General features: G+C 38.2%; 1 protein-coding gene across 1 annotated transcript in view; it reads right to left on the reverse strand.

Moving 5' to 3' along the window:
• Positions 1-896: 896 nt before the first annotated feature.
• Positions 897-17,600, reverse strand: part of FREM1 (FRAS1 related extracellular matrix 1) — a 77,070-nt gene continuing 60,366 nt past the window's right edge. Inside the window, exons 30-37 of the mRNA XM_054054004.1 lie at positions 16,271-16,420; positions 14,883-15,121; positions 14,126-14,173; positions 13,679-13,861; positions 13,308-13,412; positions 12,476-12,591; positions 6,547-6,632; positions 897-5,093 (exon numbers count right to left, since the gene is read on the reverse strand). Of these exons, the coding sequence (XP_053909979.1) occupies positions 4,894-5,093; positions 6,547-6,632; positions 12,476-12,591; positions 13,308-13,412; positions 13,679-13,861; positions 14,126-14,173; positions 14,883-15,121; positions 16,271-16,420 (1,127 nt within the window). The 3' untranslated portion in view covers positions 897-4,893. The remainder of the gene's footprint in view (positions 5,094-6,546; positions 6,633-12,475; positions 12,592-13,307; positions 13,413-13,678; positions 13,862-14,125; positions 14,174-14,882; positions 15,122-16,270; positions 16,421-17,600) is intronic.

Raw genomic sequence — 17,600 nt, forward strand, 5'->3', positions numbered from 1 at the left:
AGAACTAATGAATTAGCACTATGCAGTTTATTCTCCAATTATTGTACTTATCAAAGAAAGCCATCTGTGGTTTTTGTTTTACTGAGTTTCAGGGAAACAGATCACATACAAGCCTCATGGGAAAGGTATAATTATGAAATCAAAGGCTTTCTGCACGGTATGATATGAAAGGACAGACGATAAATCTGTTTAGTTTTGTACCTTCAACCTTAGATGCTGTTCATCATTAATTCCCCCCTTTGCTATTCATTTTCAAGTCCTCTGTTGCATAGCTTGTTTCTTCACTCATCTATACCTTCTGGTTCACATTTCTCTGTTTCTTTTTGCTGTGCTGTAGCAACAGAACACAGAACAATCTTAAGTTTCAAACTACTGCCAAAATGTAGGTGCTCATGCTTGAAGATATTCACATGTGTGTCCAGCCAGGCTAGGATGAATGTCCTTTCATGTGTATTGGCCCCTGTTATTGTGGCTGTAGTTACGTACACATGATGCAATGGATGATTTTATCCCTCTTATAATCCTCAGGCTGGTAGGTTTTGAACAGATGACCACCATCTGAAGCATTTCCTGAATTGTACTGGCACATACATACAGTCTAATTGATAGCGTACCTAATTCCAAACCAAGCCTGAGGAGCCACATTGGGTATGTGCTTGCTTACTTCAAGTTGTTAAGTGTGTGAGACAGTGAACCAGGGGAGAAAGAGTCTGAGCAGAGACATTTGAGTCTTCAAGAAGACAGGTCTTTCTTATGTCGCCTTGAATAATTTGAGGGCAGTGGTGATTCACTGAAAGGTTTGACACCACCCAGAAAAAGTTTGTAATGTATTCCAAGGAAAAAGATGCAGATAAGGTTTCTTTATTTGAAGTAAAAAAATACTTGGACCTTTCTGAAAATTTCATCTGTGTGAATAAAATCCTATCTTTTTGCTTACTGTGCTTACATCCAGGACTTCAGATACTGAATTCCTACTCATAAGGACTGCTGACTGAAAACAATACATTATCTTGATGTTATAAAAATGAGCAAGCAAGTCTTTTTGTGTTCTTGTCTTCTAAACATATGCTACTTGTGTAGTAGTGTAAAGGATGGCAGTTAAACAACGGAATTAGAGTAGTAGAGTTCTCTATATTATGAGAATTGCTTCTTAGATGTCAGTAACAGGGGAGAACTGGCATCTGCATCTCTTCCATGAAGATGACTGAGGTTAGTGAGGGATAATGGCTTCTTTCCCACATTATCCTTTAAATCAAGAATCATATTAGAATACAGTTTTGTCGGCTGACGTTCTTTCTTGAATTCATTTTTCCTATTGTATATCTGCTTGCAGGTCTGTAACTTTTCTTGAATTTGCTTCTCAAAATAACCAGCATTTACTCTCTTGAAAATGGTTTGCTCATGATATAAATGTCCTTATGGTATTAATTCAGGGACAGGCTCAGGCAGAGGAAGAAACAGAATTCAAAGTCTGCACAGAGTAAACAGTAGGTATATTATGCATAACTGAAAGTACAGTTCTACAATGTCCAATGCTATAGTTTTTATTATTAGCAAAAAAGCTTTTGTGAGATTATGAAGCTGAAGAAATACATATTCACCAAAATATGTTTCAGTTCTGTATTAACATACATTATAAAGTTAAACATCACAATATATATAGTGTTCTGAATACAAAAAATACAATAGCACCATCGTTGTGATGTAAATAATGCAGAAACACTGTGTTCACTGAATTCTATATATAATTCTCTCAAAGCTATTTTTATAACCTTAGAATGACTGAATAAAGACTTAAAGGTGTTTTGTCATTTTCAGTATATACAAAAGAGATTTATAATTTTTTTCTGATTTTGTTTTCAGATTAAAAACTTGATCTCTGTGAAGTTAATAACAACACAAATGTTTTAGAATGTTTAGATTAGGAAGACATGCTCTTCTGGCCAGTTGCCTGCCAATTTTTTTATAACTATTGTTTCTGAGTAAACTGGTTCTGTCAAATTTATTTGAAATTGATCAACAGATGTAAAAGATACTTGACAGGGAAAGAAGGTTGTTGAAGTGACAGGCACACAAAGAGCCCACATCCCTTTTTAGAAATATCCCCATTATCCCTTTATAGAAATATCCCCACTATCCCTTTATAGAAATCTAGGCTAAACACTGGGTTCTTTTCACAGGACTGTTGTGTCTTGGTTCTGTTGCTCTTTAAAGTTACATAGATAGTTCTGGTGAAATAAATTGTTCATCCAGAAAGTGTGGCATCCATAGATGTACACCAGAATTTCCATACTCTTTGTTCTTACTTTCAGCCTCTTGGAATTCCCCCGCTGATCCTGATCCTCTAAATACTGATTTTCCCTTGAGTTTACTCAGAGTCTAACTCAAAAGTACTGAAGACTGGAAAAATTCCCAATAAATCCTCAGGATTTTATGTTCTTCCTTTACTAAACCTCTTAGAGACAATAACTTCCCATGGCAACAGAAAAACTGATTTATTTGTGCTTTTCCTGATTTGAGTGTGTCATATTTCTTGAAATCCAGTGTTCTGATAAAACCTGTAAAGATCTGTGAAAAAATACTTAATTTTTAACAGCAGATAGATTAAAATATATTAATAAATACGTGGAATGGTTCATTGTATCGAAAAACAATACAGTGGTCTCTCAGTACAGAATTTTAGCTTCATTATTGTATTGTCTTAGATCTAATGAAACCAGTAAATACATATGGTTTATACAACTAACAGTTTGTTGTGGCCTGAAATCTTCATATTCTTCAATCACTTCAAAGTAGTTCATATACACAAATACAGAAAAGGGAAAATCTTCCCTCTTCTTACAAAAGCAAACCTCTGAGATCACCTTTGTCTATGACGTAGACAAGTAAAAAGTCATTTATTAGTTACTGATCAAGTAATAGACACATTAGTCAAAATACCCTCTCCATTGATATCATTCATTTATTAAATGATTAAGAGAGGTATTTAAATAATGTTGATGGCTTTATCAAGATAGCACAAATAAACTGAACTGTTTTTATAAAAGTAGGCGCCAAAGAAATAAAAGTTCATGTTTATGCCTAAGTTCTCTCAGTCAATTTTCCCTGGAATCCCAGAGCACAGCAGCAAGACATCCCAAGAGTGATTTTTAGATTCTAGGATTGTTTTGTAGTGAAAAATATCAGAAATGGAAGCAGGTCTATGGGTAGTGCTCAGGGTGCTTGGTTTGGGGAATTCTTGAAACAATTAGCCTATCTATGTTTACCTAGAAAATTCCTTAAGCAAAAATGTTAGAGTCTAGCAAAATTGTCCAGAAGCTTAGCATAAAAATTACCTTGAAAAACAAAAAAATCCTGGAAATATTTTTGTTTGTATATGTTGATACCAATAATAAGGGAGAGGAGATTCTGTCCATAGTGTTTTTCCTCTAATTTTGCAATGCAATCATGCTTGTCTGCAACAGTCCTTTCAGAAAGGTTCTCTCCTATATAAAAGATTGTCCACTGACTCACAATCATAATCATTTAACATGTCACAGGCAAGAAGGCAAGATAAATAAGCTGTGCATGCCAAAAGCAAGGAGGAGGGACAATTAATCCCTGAAACACTGTCCCTCAGCCCAGAATGGCGATTCTGCTGCATCTGTCCCTCACAGGAATGAGAAACTGGCATGAGGAACCCCAGAAGGAGCTTTTGCACCTCTGGTGCAAGTAGTGTACAGATGCAGTTGATCCAGAGGCTGGCCGAATGGACAAGCTGATGTGCGACAAAAGGAGAACCAACTGCTGGCAGCAGGCAAGTACCATAGATGGGAGGTATGAGAGTTCATAAAGTACAGAGCAAATTCACTCTATGGGCAAATGGGTTTTGGCTATTAATGCTGATTTTTAAGCCTTTCCCAGAACTAATTGTGGATTTTTAATTATTAATTTTAAAAACCTCATATCCCTAATAAGGACTTAGATTGATACTTTTCAAAAGCCACAGCTGCTTTAGTATAAAATATGTCTCACAATTACATTGGTTTATCCACATATAAAAATCCTATTAAGTGTTCATATTTAAGTAAATATCTGGATAATATTCTAGCATTAAGCTTCAGTATGAATTTTCATATGTGTGTAAATCATCTTTCAAATTGCATTAGATTTACAGAGGTCCCCATCATTTAATTGCACTAAAAATTATAGCGCTGTCCTGCAGCTCCAAACAACATTGAACAATTTTGCTTAGGAACGTGAAACAATATGCAGCTCTGTGAGCAGATCCATTAGATTTTAAGCTGTCCTTGGGATGTAGAAAAATAAATACAAGGATTTCCTCCTGTTGGTTACTAAATCCTGCTGTTGGTATTTTCATAAGACACTGTTCTAGAGAATCTGCCAAAGAGGCTCCAGTCTCCTGACATAATGTCCCTCCCCTTGTCACCCAAAAGGATATAGCCTGCATAGTCTGCCCTCACTTCCACACCAAGCAGTCTTCCTCCTTTCATGACTGCAAGGTAAGACTGCAGTTTTTAATGCAAATTAATTAAAGCAACAGCCAATTCACAATCCCTGCTTAAAAGCAGAGCAAATCAACTGATGTGCTAATTTTTTTTCCCAAAAATATGTGTGTTTTTACACAAAAATGTGACTGATGCCTTGAGGCCTGGCTCTTTGGTATAATAAAATATATAAATAAGTGAAGATCAAAGTCTTTGCAGAGAGTTCAAAACATTCACCTGGGATTAATCTTTGCAACTGGCCACTGTTCCTTGGTTGAGTCCAATGCATCTGGCAGAATATGAAACAAATCTTGCTGATAATTAGGACAGTTCTCTAACTGCATACCCTCACAATCTGCAGATAAATACATGAATGTCTACATGCTTTCACAGGGATCCTCCATTCTTACAGCTTTCTTGAACATATGTAGCGGCTTCGTTTGACCTTCCAGCAGTCAGTTGCTTGCCATTTTCCTCGCTTCTGCACCAATACACAATTTCTTTCTCTCTTTGGAAAGTGGTAGGAGCCTCTTCTCCAGTTTATGTAGGTTACAGCTTCTCCTCCATTCCACTCCCAATGTCCAGGATTGACTTGGTCACTTAGGCCTGTGTGAAATTGATAGACCATATCAATGATGTTTATCATTTCTGGAGCCTGATGCCAACAGAAGCATGTTATTCTAGCCCTTTCTTGAAAAATGCATAAAATATTGTCCTGAGAGAAAAAAAAAAAAAATCTGGAAGAACACAAGTAAATTACGATTTAGTATTTTGCAAGGCCATCTGAATCACAATTAGTGCCATCTGAGTAGGGGAAAATATACTTTTTTGTGTTATTGCCTATCTAAAATGTTTTCTGTCTATTGTATATCTTTCACCTCCCAAGTTTCTTTTTTGATACTTAAGACGACAAACAGAATGTTGTGTTCAAGTCTGGGCAGCCTCAGATGCCTTCGGATTCCTTCTGAAAATAAAATCCTGCAGATCTTTGTAGACCTTGTTTACATTGTTGAAATTAACAGTTGTGAAATTAGGTTAATAAATACAACGTAAAACCTGTCTTTTCACTTAGCTTCTGAGTTACTCAGACCAATGTGTTTTCAGATATGACCTGTGTTCTTAGCTAGAAGAGACCAAAATCAGGAAATTGTCACAATGTTTTTGTAGTCTTTTTTTTACTTATCAAAGGATTTTATTTCTCTCAGGTTGACAGAATCGTGATACTATAATTAAACATGATTATATAATGTTTTTCTTTCTCTCTTTGGAAAGTGGTAGGAGCCTCTTCTCCAGTTTATGTAGGTTACAGCTTCTCCTCCATTCCATTGTTTGGAATTGTAGTTTTGAAAGATAATTTAGCATAGCTAGTAAGTCCATCTCATAACGCTACTAAGAGCTGAAAATTGCAGCTAACAATTGGAAAAAAGTACCTATAATGTGGACAGTATAGCAGAAACAAGAAGGGTTAGAAAAGAGCAATAGCACTGGCCTGTGAACCGAAGCAGTTGTTCACAGAAAGGGGTCAGAAGTTGCAGAGAAGGCCTATCTGAGTCCTTCCCATTTCTCATGAAATGAAAAGTGCATAATAAGAAATAGACATCTAAATCTAAAATTATATAATGTAATCTTCAGCTGATGATCTAATTAATTCACAATATTTCTGATGCAAGATAAAACTATTAAATTACAAGTAACATAAATAATTACCTAAAATAAAGTTTAAAAAAAAGATAAATGAGAGATAAATAAAGTAACAGGCAAAAGAAAGGTGAGAGAAATGGGATAGTAGGAGCTCAACTAGAACATGTTTCACCAAAACATATTTTAAAATGGGAAGGTGTTGAAAGCAAAAACCATCCAGCAACAGGCAACAAAATCTTCTTTTGATTAATACTTATAAAATTGGCCAGGTAAATTATGACTTTCAATTTATGTCTTGCTCTGAAATAATAAAAGCTGCAGATTTGAAAACTGGGCTGGAACTGCTGCAGCAGTTTCTGCTTTCCGAGATGCACAGGAATGGTAATTCTCAGAGAGGACAGGTAGTGTGTTTACTTGCCTATCCAAAAGGGCTTCCTCCCGCTGAAGTCCCACAGCCACTGCATGTGTTGTTCATTAGCCACACTTGCTAGACTCCCCTGGTATCTAAGCTCAAGGAGAGAGGACAGAGTAATTAGCATTCCACGGAGTGACAGACAGCTCACATCAACATCAACAAAGGGGCACTGATTCTAGTACCAAACATAAATAATGTTTCACAGCAAAACTGCTGCTTCCTGTCATGAAAGAGTAATTACATAATGATAAAATCTTAAAATTCTGAATTACTTCAAGAGGAACAAATGTGCTACTCTGATTTTTCTAGCAGAAAAAATAGATTAGCTGGACAACAGAAAGAAATGTATAGAGGAAATGTGTACTTCATACTCACAAACTGTGTTTTAAACCATTGACACAATCATTGAAACATTCTTTTCTTTAAAATTATTATCTGCTTGCACCAAAATCCAAGCCACTGAAAGACAGAGTTTGACCACTTGGTAGCAGAGCAGGCTATATCTTTTTAGAAACGTGTTCTGACGAAACTAAATAACATGGTTAAATATGTTATGTGTAACACTTTGTATAACACGGTTAAAATCTTGGTCATGTTTCAGAACAGATCTAAATGCATGAAATTTAGGGGTCTGCCTTGAAGTGGTAGTATGCTTTTGAGAGGTAATGTTGGATTGTCTGCAATAACCATGCATTTAGTTCAGATAGGAAAGGAGTTTTGGTTTGTATTAAACCAGACTATTTCAAAAGGAAGTGAAAGCATAAGCTCTGCTCTGTGTTTGTACCTGAAGTATGCCAAGCCCAAAGGAAGACTTGCAAACCTTAGCCACTGAGCGGCTTTGCTGCTGTGAATTTTTCCAACTATTACCAAACATGCAAGGACTGACAGGCTGCTCTGAAGCTGTTTAGAGATCAGGCTAAATCCTAAAGCTTTAACAGACATAAGGCATTCTTCACTGCTGTCAGGAATAGTCAACCATCATTGGCTCCACTTCCTTATTTATCCATCTTTTTGCCTGCCTTGATATCATGTCATCTTTTTACTTGCCACAACTATTGTTGCCTTCCCTCCAATGCTGCACCTTTGTAATTTCTATTGTCTCGTATTTCTGAGTGACCTTCAGTCTAAAAGTGGTGCCGTCGTCTTTAGCCTCTCAAAACATCCTTGGTAATGGTTGATAAGGCCTAAGCAAACAATACAGCTCATCAAAACAGCCAAAAGACAGCCAAAAACTTTTCTTGGAGCAGAATAAGTCAACAGCATGATGAAGATTTTGCTAATTTCATGACTGTTGCTAGATAAGGGAGACAGAAGATCAATAGTTGTCTGAAGGAGGTAGAGACTGTCTTCTTTAAGAGCTGGGTCAACAGTCAGACCTCAAGAGTGGCGTGGCAGACTTGAATCCACTATGGAGACCATAAACAGATCTTGGGGTGCAAGGCCACCACCAAGCCTGCTGCTCAGTTAGACAACCACACCTTGAGCTCCATTTCTGTTTGCTGAATTGTATCTCTTCTAACAGTACTGATACCGTGGATGTCGTATAATAAAACCACACAAGGTTGGGAAGCAGGCAAATTTTATGTCAGAAGGAATTCAAAATGGTAGCCCACAATATTCTGCATAGTCTCTGCTGCACAAAATCTGGACCATTCCTTTATCTGGACACAGAGGGGCATGGTATGGAACAAATTAATTGTGATGTTGATGGGATACTCCTGCTGCAAAGGCCTCCTCCATTATTCCTGCAGTCAACCAAAGCAGCAGGGCATTTGACCTTTGGTCTTCTTTACATGGAGGGTCTGCCAAAATCTGCAGGCCATCTGAGTGTTAGTCCTCACAGTCTGTGTAATCATGGCTGCCTTAGACCAAGCACCACACAGTAACGTAGTCTCCATCAACACCAGAGAACAAAGTGTAGAGAATGTTCTTGACATCTGTGAACGGTGTCCTCAGGTTGAGCTGTGGCAGGATGGCCTCAGATACGCTGATGGTGAGTTTACAAATGGCAGACATTGTACAGGCTCACAGAACTTCATCCAGTGAAGCTCCCAGCAGAGGCTTTGACTGCGGTTCTCATCACAGTAAAGTTTTGTGCTTGCCTGCATGTCCCAAGGGTGACATGCTTTCACACTTCTGGGCCCATCTAGTAGGCACTGAATTTTCGGTGAATCAGTAACAAAGCTGTTAAACTGACAAAAGGTCTTAGAAAGTTTTGTACTTAGTCTTCTTCCTGGGATAAAAAGTCCAGGAAAGCAGGCTCAGTGTCCTGCCAGGGTAATCAATTCAGCAGCAGGATGCCATTTCACCTCCCGGTGACTGTGGCTGGTCACTGACCACACTTGAAGCTAAGAAGAGATTTGGGCAGCAGTCTCTGTGGTGTCACTGCTAGCTGACAAAGAACAAAACCAGAGCCTTTTATCTGGCTTCTGCTTAAGAACAATTAAAACTCTGGAAAAAAAAAAAAAGGCATCTAAGTAACCATAGCTTACTTGGGCTGTTTCAATTGTTTTAGAAAATGTGAAAACAAAAAGCATCAATGTGTATCAGTGATTGCTGTATCATTTCTGACATAGAGGGGTGGTATGAACAGTACATTTTAGACATTTACTTCGGTCCTGCCAGGGAGAGACTTCAGCACTATGAAAGGAAAGCACTGTAATAATTATAACGTTATCTAATCTTTTCTCCATAGGAGTGCTTTCTAAATACAGCCTGAGAAACACACATGACTCGAGGGAGATCATCCATTCTAATTGTTACAGCTAGTCAGGGATTTTGATGCATTGTAGGGAAATGAGAACAGTCCTGAAAGAACACACTGCTTACAATAATATTACTAACTGTACCTCTAGGCAGAGTGCCAGACACAGGAAATGACAAGATAAAGTCATTTATGGAGTTATGTAAATGTAACGCTTCCTAATTGAAACAACTTTAGAGAAGAGGTCATAATGCCTTATGGAAAAAAAAACAAAAACCAAATAAACCAAACAAAACCACCCCTCCACACACATATATCGCTGATTTCTGTACTAAATAAGTCCACCTGAAAATATTCCTGCGAGCTTTAAAATTTTTGCTAGCAAATCAAGAGTATCCATCATCTTAGAGCAGCTGCCCAAATTAAGGACATATTTTGGGTAGCCGTTGACCTTGAAGTATTATAATCAAATTAGCATGAAGACTTTGCTGATTTTACAATAAATTATCCAATACACTTAAAGGAAGATTTGTACCATTCTGATAAATTTAACTTCAGCAAAAGCACACTTGTCTAGCAATGATGGTTTCTACACACAGGAGGAGAGTTAATTTGAATTGATGTAGTAAATCCACATCCTATAGTAATGGTGAAGTGGGGGGGGAGGGGGAGGGTATGTGTGACTGAGAGGCTCTGCTTATCCCAGGCTTTTCGTTGATCCCTTAGGGAGTAACCCTGATGCCTTAAAATAGGTGTATATTGTTGCTTACAATGCCTTGCAGTATTCAAAACATTCAGATAAGGCTGGCATGATGCAGAGCTTACAAGAGCCCTGTGCTTCCAGAGTGGCAGTTGGAAATCAAACAAAATACACTGGGCCTTTAAAAGGACTCTAGCTGAATCTCTGTGCTGGAATCCGTAGCAGTAATGTAATTTTAACCAGTCACTTAGAGAACTAGTACAGCATTAGGAGAGGAGGGCAGCAGGGTCCATCCTGCTTTGCATTGGGCAACTCTGAGCCCTCCTGAAGGTTCGAAACTATTATTTTAGATGTGGTTCTGCCTTGTGATTCTCAAGGATTAAGACCACGTGCTGCTAATGTAACAAGCACGAAACTGCCTTACAAAGCTGGCAGTAAAGGATCTGAAATGTGACCACATTTAAGTTCTAATTAAATGTTCAGCTTCGAGAAGATGAAGGTATAATCTGACTAACAAAGAAAAAGATCCAAGTATGAGTTCTGGCCATCCAGTGGAGAGTCCCTTCAGTCACAGCAGTGAAACTATCTCACGTGCAAGTAAGCTCAGCTGCACTGAGCCTTGGGGAAGACACGCTCCTGTGGGATAAACAAGAACTGTAACAGGAATCACCAAAATTGCTGCTAAATCAGTCTGCTGTGGGATCACTCAGCTGTAATATCCCCCCAGATGCTTCTCTTCATTTTGCCAAGGGCCTCTTTATGCATACAAAACAAAGCTAGAGAAATGAGTCCTTAAACTACCTTTCTCTCCAATTTGTTGGAGAAGGGTTAGAAACGGTGCAAGATTTTCACAGCAATTAGCTGAGATTTTTACAAATATTATGGGTCACCAGGAACACACTGTTTTAGGAAATGGGGAACATCTCCCAGCTGAGTGACATATGTTCCCAAGGGATCAATTGAATGCTGAAGACTTTAAAAAAAATATTAGAATATGCACAGCTTATGACTTTGCTTGAATAACAAAGTAAAAGCAGGTAGTAGACAACCATTTCAGGAGCTGAACTTTTAAGTAAACCAATTAACAATGTGAAATATGTGGTGAGCTTATGAGAGCAGGTAATAGCATTTTGGTAAAGAGTAACTTCCATCAGCAGGGTGATATTAGGACGAAGACTTTCCTTTTGCATGTTACTAAGGCAACATAATCTGACATAACTGAGTGGAATGAATCAGCATTTGTTATGCATGCTTGCCCGTGTTTCATGTTTCCTGAGTCCCCTTCAACCCCTTATGGAATATGTTCTATTTCTTTCTTCTCCAACTTTTCCCTGTTTCAATTTTCATTTCACGGAGTAATGGAGAAGTCTGTTAAAGCTACTCATTTTGTTCAGCTTGGTATTCAGCCCAGTGTTCACAATTCATAACAAAGTGAAGGGGCTGGAGAACAAGTCTTATGAGGAGCAGCTGAGGGAACTGGGGTTGTTTAGCTTTGAGAAGAGAAGGCTGAAGGGAGACCTTATCGCTCTCAACAACTGCCTGAAAGGAGGCTGTAGAGAGGAGGCTGCTGGCCTCTTCTCCCAAGTGGCAGGTGATAGGACAAGGGGGAATGGCCTCAAGCTGCGCCAGCGTAGGTTCAGTCTGGACATCGGGAAAAAATTTTTCACGGAAAGGGTCACCAGGCACTGGCAGAGGCTGCCCAGGGAGGTGGTTGAGTCACCATCCTGGAGGTATTTAAAAGACTTGTAGACAAGGTGCTCAGGGACATGGTTTAGTGGCAGATAGGAATGGTTGGACTCAATGATCTAAGAGGTCTTTTCCAACCTAGTGATTCTATGATTCTAAATTCAGAACATGCACAATCCCAGGACAAGCTCCATATTACCGTGGCTAGCATTTCATCCACTCCTAAGCTATCATTCCTAAAAAAACAAAATTGCAAAGCAGGCCTCCGAAGAGCAGGACTGGTGGGCCTTCTGTGCTTCTCCTACTTTAAGACAACTATTATTATTACTATTATTACTATTATTGTTATTATTATTATTTATTAGGTTTTATTTATCCTTAGAAGCTAGAAATATACTGTTGAATAGAATGTTAAAGTCCTGAAGTAGTTACTGACTGTAAGGCGCTGCCTCTTCAGAAGAGTATCCTGAGGAATACAAGGGTAGGCAACATTGTACTGTTGCTGTATGAAGTGAAGGTACAGCCAAGGAATTGATGGGTCAGAGAGGTTAAAAATCTGTCTTTACTCTATTTCACTTCTCCCAAACTAACTCTCCCATTAGGAACGCATCCTCCCTGCAGATAGACAGCTTTGGGAATTCAAATTTGTGGTAGCATCACCACCTGAAGTATTATGAGACTAATAATATTCCTGTCCTCTATTGGGTCTGAATCCCATGGCTTGTTTAACTTGTGGGGAGCCGTTCAGCACAGCCGAAATGGCTCACCCAAATAAACTTGACATTGAGAGCAGCATTCAGTTCACGGCAACTGCAGTGCACAGCAAACGCATTCTCTCTTACTGTTCTCTGCAAGCCCGTGCAGCAGCGTTCCAGGTGACCTTGTGATTCACTACCAGGAAGTAGCAGCTGCCCCTGTGATGACTCCATCCGGAGGGACATTTCTTTGTGCTTGCCTCCTAAAATAAAAGGGGAAAAGGCAAAACAGACTCTTGCAGTGACCTAGGTCTGTGGCCTAATAATCAGACTGAAGGCTGGATGTGCTGCTTTATGACCTCCCAGACACGAACATGAACTCTGAAGTGTAACAATAAAGCTGCGGTATCACTTAAGAGATGTAAAGAAATAAATGCCTGCCAGGGGAGTCAACAGGTTATGATAAGTAACTTTAAAGGTGACACAAGGTTTCAGTTCCTCTTAAGAGGCAATATTGGTTTAGACATCATTTTCTGTCTCCCCCAATCTGTGTAGGAAATGCAATGCAACAAAATTCAGAATTACATCTGACATAGGGCACGTATATTTACACGTATATTTACAGAGCACTATGTGAGCTAATTTTACTGACTCCCACTCATTCTCTCACAGACTTCATTCATTAATGGTCTTGTGCCCACAACCCAGATATCTGTGCTCATGTGGTTTGTACAGGAGCACCTGTGAGTGACAGAGAGGAAAGGCAATCACAGCAATCAAGCCTTCATCACGTCTCTGGGAATCTTTTATTTCTGGTGACCTCAGACCTGACTCTGGACAACTCCTTTATTCCCTCTATAAATCAATAGTTGCTACAAGAACGTACTTTGCTTGAGAGTTTCACTCATGGTAGACTCCATGGTCTGATTTATATGCATTCTTGTGGCAACATTTTTACCTTGTCTTGGGAATTTCAGAATTTCCATGTTATCCCATCACATCGAAATAACTTTTGAGTGCTTTCTTCATAATGCAATAGCCCTTTTAAGTCTGGTGTACAGACCTTTAGGAAAGAGTAGAAGTCCTGGAAATGTCATTTGAACATTTGAAGGAAAATAATTACACAAAGCAAACAAGCTATATGAAACAGATTAAATAGGTCTTATATTAGAACTTTATGCCATGAAAACTCTTTAAGGGTTGAATTATTAATTTATCTGTGTATCAGCTAAACTCAGCTTTGGAGTGGGAGGTGTTAGACTGCAGATCTCAGAGGTGTTAAATCATTTTGGAAAATAATATGGCTGAAAACAGATGGCAAAAAGGCCTATGAAACAAAAGGCTTCATACCTGATGTCTTGAGCTTGGTTCAGATGCTAGTGCTGCCTTATCAGCTTGTGGAATTTCTGTTTTCCTAGAGGAGATGACATTTATCTGTGTTTGTGCTTGGTCAATTACAGACACTTGAGTCTTCTTGTTTGCTTTAGCTGATGAGGTGTCATCCTCTATTTTGAGTGATACCATTCCATGGTACTTCGTTTTACAGTATCACACACACAAGGAGAACAGGCGAGGGAAAAGAAAGGGTTAGCACATACAAGCAACTCTGAAATAAACTCAAAAAAAAAAAAAATACAAATTCTTGCAAATCCAGGGAAAGTGACACCAAAGAAAAAGAAAGATACGTAGAAAAATAAAGTATTGTTTATATTATATTATTAAGAGTGATAAAGCCTCAAAAGAACAGACCTAAGAAGAAATCATAGAAATGTGTGAGCATACTCATAATGCTCTTACTTTGTAAACCACATCAGTTCCATTCCTAAATACAGATGAAGGATGAACCTGAAAAAGATAGAAGGATAAGATGAGCATATTCATGCACTGTAGAAACAAAAAGACTTTATGCAAGATTAACTACAAGATCTAGGTTACAAATCATGCAGACCATATCTTGGGTTTAGTTCTTTCTCTTTCAGAATGGAAACTGATCACCTCTGAAAATAGCCATTAAAAAAATTATGCATTACACATGTGTTTATAAAGAGTTTCCATTAACTTTAAGATAACAATAGCAGAATGTTACCAAGCTACCTAGCTAAACCAATATAAATTAGGCAGGAAAATCAATGGACAAGTTTTAATTAACTGTTTTCAATGTAAGCTAACAACATTTTCAGCTTTGAAACTTCAGGACCAAATATATAGTTTCTATACATTTACCTAGCTCCAGTGATTTCTTTCTTCTAGCTCACTGCAATTTAGACATGATTAAGAATTTGCATAATTGCTGATGTTTCTTGATGCATGTTAACTCCTCCAAACTCTGTCTGTCTTCCTGTCTTGCATACATGGATTTTGAAAATCTGGAATTTTTGGCTTTCCCTCACAATATTTTTAAATAGCTCTAAAGTCTGACTCAGAGCAAGCTGAGGTATTATATGGTTATTGCATGATCAAGTATGACCATTAAAAAAATATGACAACTAAATGAAGACATCACATCCTAATAAACTGAATATCAGTCCATCACCACACTATAGAACTGTCTTACTATTCTGCCATTTCCAGTCACTCTCAGTACGGTCCTTGACTGATTCGCCGAGCTTTGCTCCTGTTGTGGGTTCCCTCCATGCTGTCTCATCCCTTTGAAAGGAGGTGGTGGGATCCCTTCCAAGGGAGCTTTGCCAGGCCTAGAAGGTGATGAGGAGCTTGAGGAAACTGGAAGCCATGTGCCTCTCCCCCAGAAGTCATGCTTCCTTTGGCCAGCAGAATGGGAATAGCTGCACTGACCTGAAAGCATAAAAAGTGGCAGATGGTCAGTTCTAACTGCATGAGCAGATAACGGGTCATGTTGACATGGGCACATAAACAGATTGTCATTAAAAGTTGGATGATTCTTTCACTTGATGTGGTTGATTTGCTGTTTGTTCAGTCATCCTCATCTGTGGGGTTTGCTGTGACTATGACAGCAACTAATACCTGTATATGTATGTTTTTACATATAACGCCTCTGCTTACCCACAGATCAGAATTTCAACCAAGCATCTGCTAAAAATACCTGTTTTCATGCCTGCATTGGCGTTTGAAGAGCTGTTTGTTTGGTCATGGATAGATAGGTAACATTAACTAATGTCGGTGTTATTTCTTTCTATCATGCCCAGACAATTTTCTCTTCAGAAATCCAGGGCACTGTTGTTTCTACAAACTAGAAAACAGCTTTCAAAATTTAAAAGGATTTTTTTTTTAAATGAAGCCTAATACATTGCAACACAGGTATTTAAAATGTTGTTTCACTTAGCACGAGAGGAAAAAACACTCTTCAGATTTCAGAAGACTCAGCTGCTATGCTAGTTACTTCTGGTTTTCTACATTAGCTTCTTTTTTGGTGTGATTTTAGGCACACCACATTTGATGACTGAAAAACACAATAATAATGCAGAAATAAAAGCCTAAACTCTGTAGTGATTACTGCTGTGTGCTATAATGTTGTGAACTGTGTTTGTTAAGCATTAGAAAATATATTGCTAAGAGCTGGGTTTAGTTGTTAGGTTTCTTTGTTGAAAGAAAAATAAATCTTTTCCAGAGGAGTGTAACAAATGTTAAACAATAAATGTGCAAAAAAACCTAATGGACCTAAAAACATTTTTTCCCCACTTTCATAAATGAGAACTGAATTCATGTTGTTATGAAAAGTGGTTTCTTTCCTTGCATCTTTCTCATTTTGTACTTGTTGCTTTCTCCATGCTGTGTTTCCTAGGAGGATGCATATAATTGCGTGGGAGAATAAAGGGCCTGCAACCATCAAGCTTGTTTTCTCTAAAAAGAAATTAAGCATTTTGATCTAAAGGTGAGTGTTAGGAACAACCTGTGGTTGAAAATAAGTAGCTACTCAGCCAAGATTGTCCCAACTTCTTAATGATGAAGATCAAAATAGAATACCTCCTTTTGAGTCCAAAATTTTCACGACAGCTTTTGTCCGGGTGCCAAGAACAGCATTCACAGGGGAGTTCAGAACCACTTCAAAGACTTCATCATCTTCCTCTAATCTGTCATAGGTAATTGCTATATTCCACGTCTTGGTTGACATTCCTAACAGAAATAAACCTTTTAATTACTCTGTAAGTGCTATTTCAATCAATCAGTGTGTCAAAGAAATATATTAATTAACATGTCTGCAGCTAGAATGGAGTAGCTGGTGTATGCTGTTGTGCTTCTACCAACTGACTGGATTCCTGCTGTTTTCCCGAATAATATTAAGTTTTAATTTGTTTCTGGGCAATGATGATTCAGCTCAAGTGCACACATTGTAACAAAAAGCTGCTGTAGATGTGTGAAATGACACTACAATATAAAGATTTAGGACTTCCATTGCAGTTTTCAAGAAGAAGTATATCCTATGCTTTTTATCTCAAAAGCTTAATTTTAGAGCTGGAAGAGAATACCTGCAAATGGATCAAAGACTATGTTAGATTGACGTACAACCTTTTAGGTAGATTTCATACTTGGTCACTAAATTTTTACTTGTTTGCTTGCCTTTACTGGGTAACTTCAGGCGTGCATTATGTGAATGAGAAAAGATCATTCCAAGATAAAGGACTAGGCTGGTTGTTACCTGAAAGGCTACAAAATTTGTTCAGGAAAAGTCAGAGGCAGCAGGACAGAAACAGATCTCACCACACACACTGCTGTCAACAAAACATTTTGGGAATGGCTTCTGCATCACAAAGTCAGTGCTATCATCCAAAATTAATATCGAAGGTACATCTGCAACATTGTCAAAAAAAACCTCTTCATCCTTATCACACTGCATAACCTCTATTTCCTTGCTCCTTTCCGGTGTGAATCCTGTAGCTAAGAGAAGCTGTCAATGCAAACAGACCCATAAATTTGGATAGGGTCTTCTGCTGCTTTCCACCACAATGTATTGATTGCAGTCCAGTCAATTAGCATAGTTGCAGTATGTTTTTAAAACAAACCGACAGGCCTTACTAAATAACTAATAAGTACTGCTGATTAATAAATATCAAAAAAAGGAGGAACAGTGTGCATCTCTCCTGTCTATGTTCACAGTTAATTTTCAAGTTGCCAGCACACCACAATATTCAGAAACACATTAACAGTAACTCCAAACTGTCCCGTGCTTGGAGAATCAGCGTGGACCGGCAGAAAATTAAAATTCTATTATACTAAAAGGCCTTGCACTAAAAATATCTTTGCAACAGTCTCCAGCCATTTCAATCCAGGGGCTAGTAAGCTTGACTGTATAGTA

The sequence above is a fragment of the Cuculus canorus genome, chromosome Z (genome assembly GCF_017976375.1).
Source record: "Cuculus canorus isolate bCucCan1 chromosome Z, bCucCan1.pri, whole genome shotgun sequence".
NCBI classification, from domain to species: domain Eukaryota; kingdom Metazoa; phylum Chordata; class Aves; order Cuculiformes; family Cuculidae; genus Cuculus; species Cuculus canorus.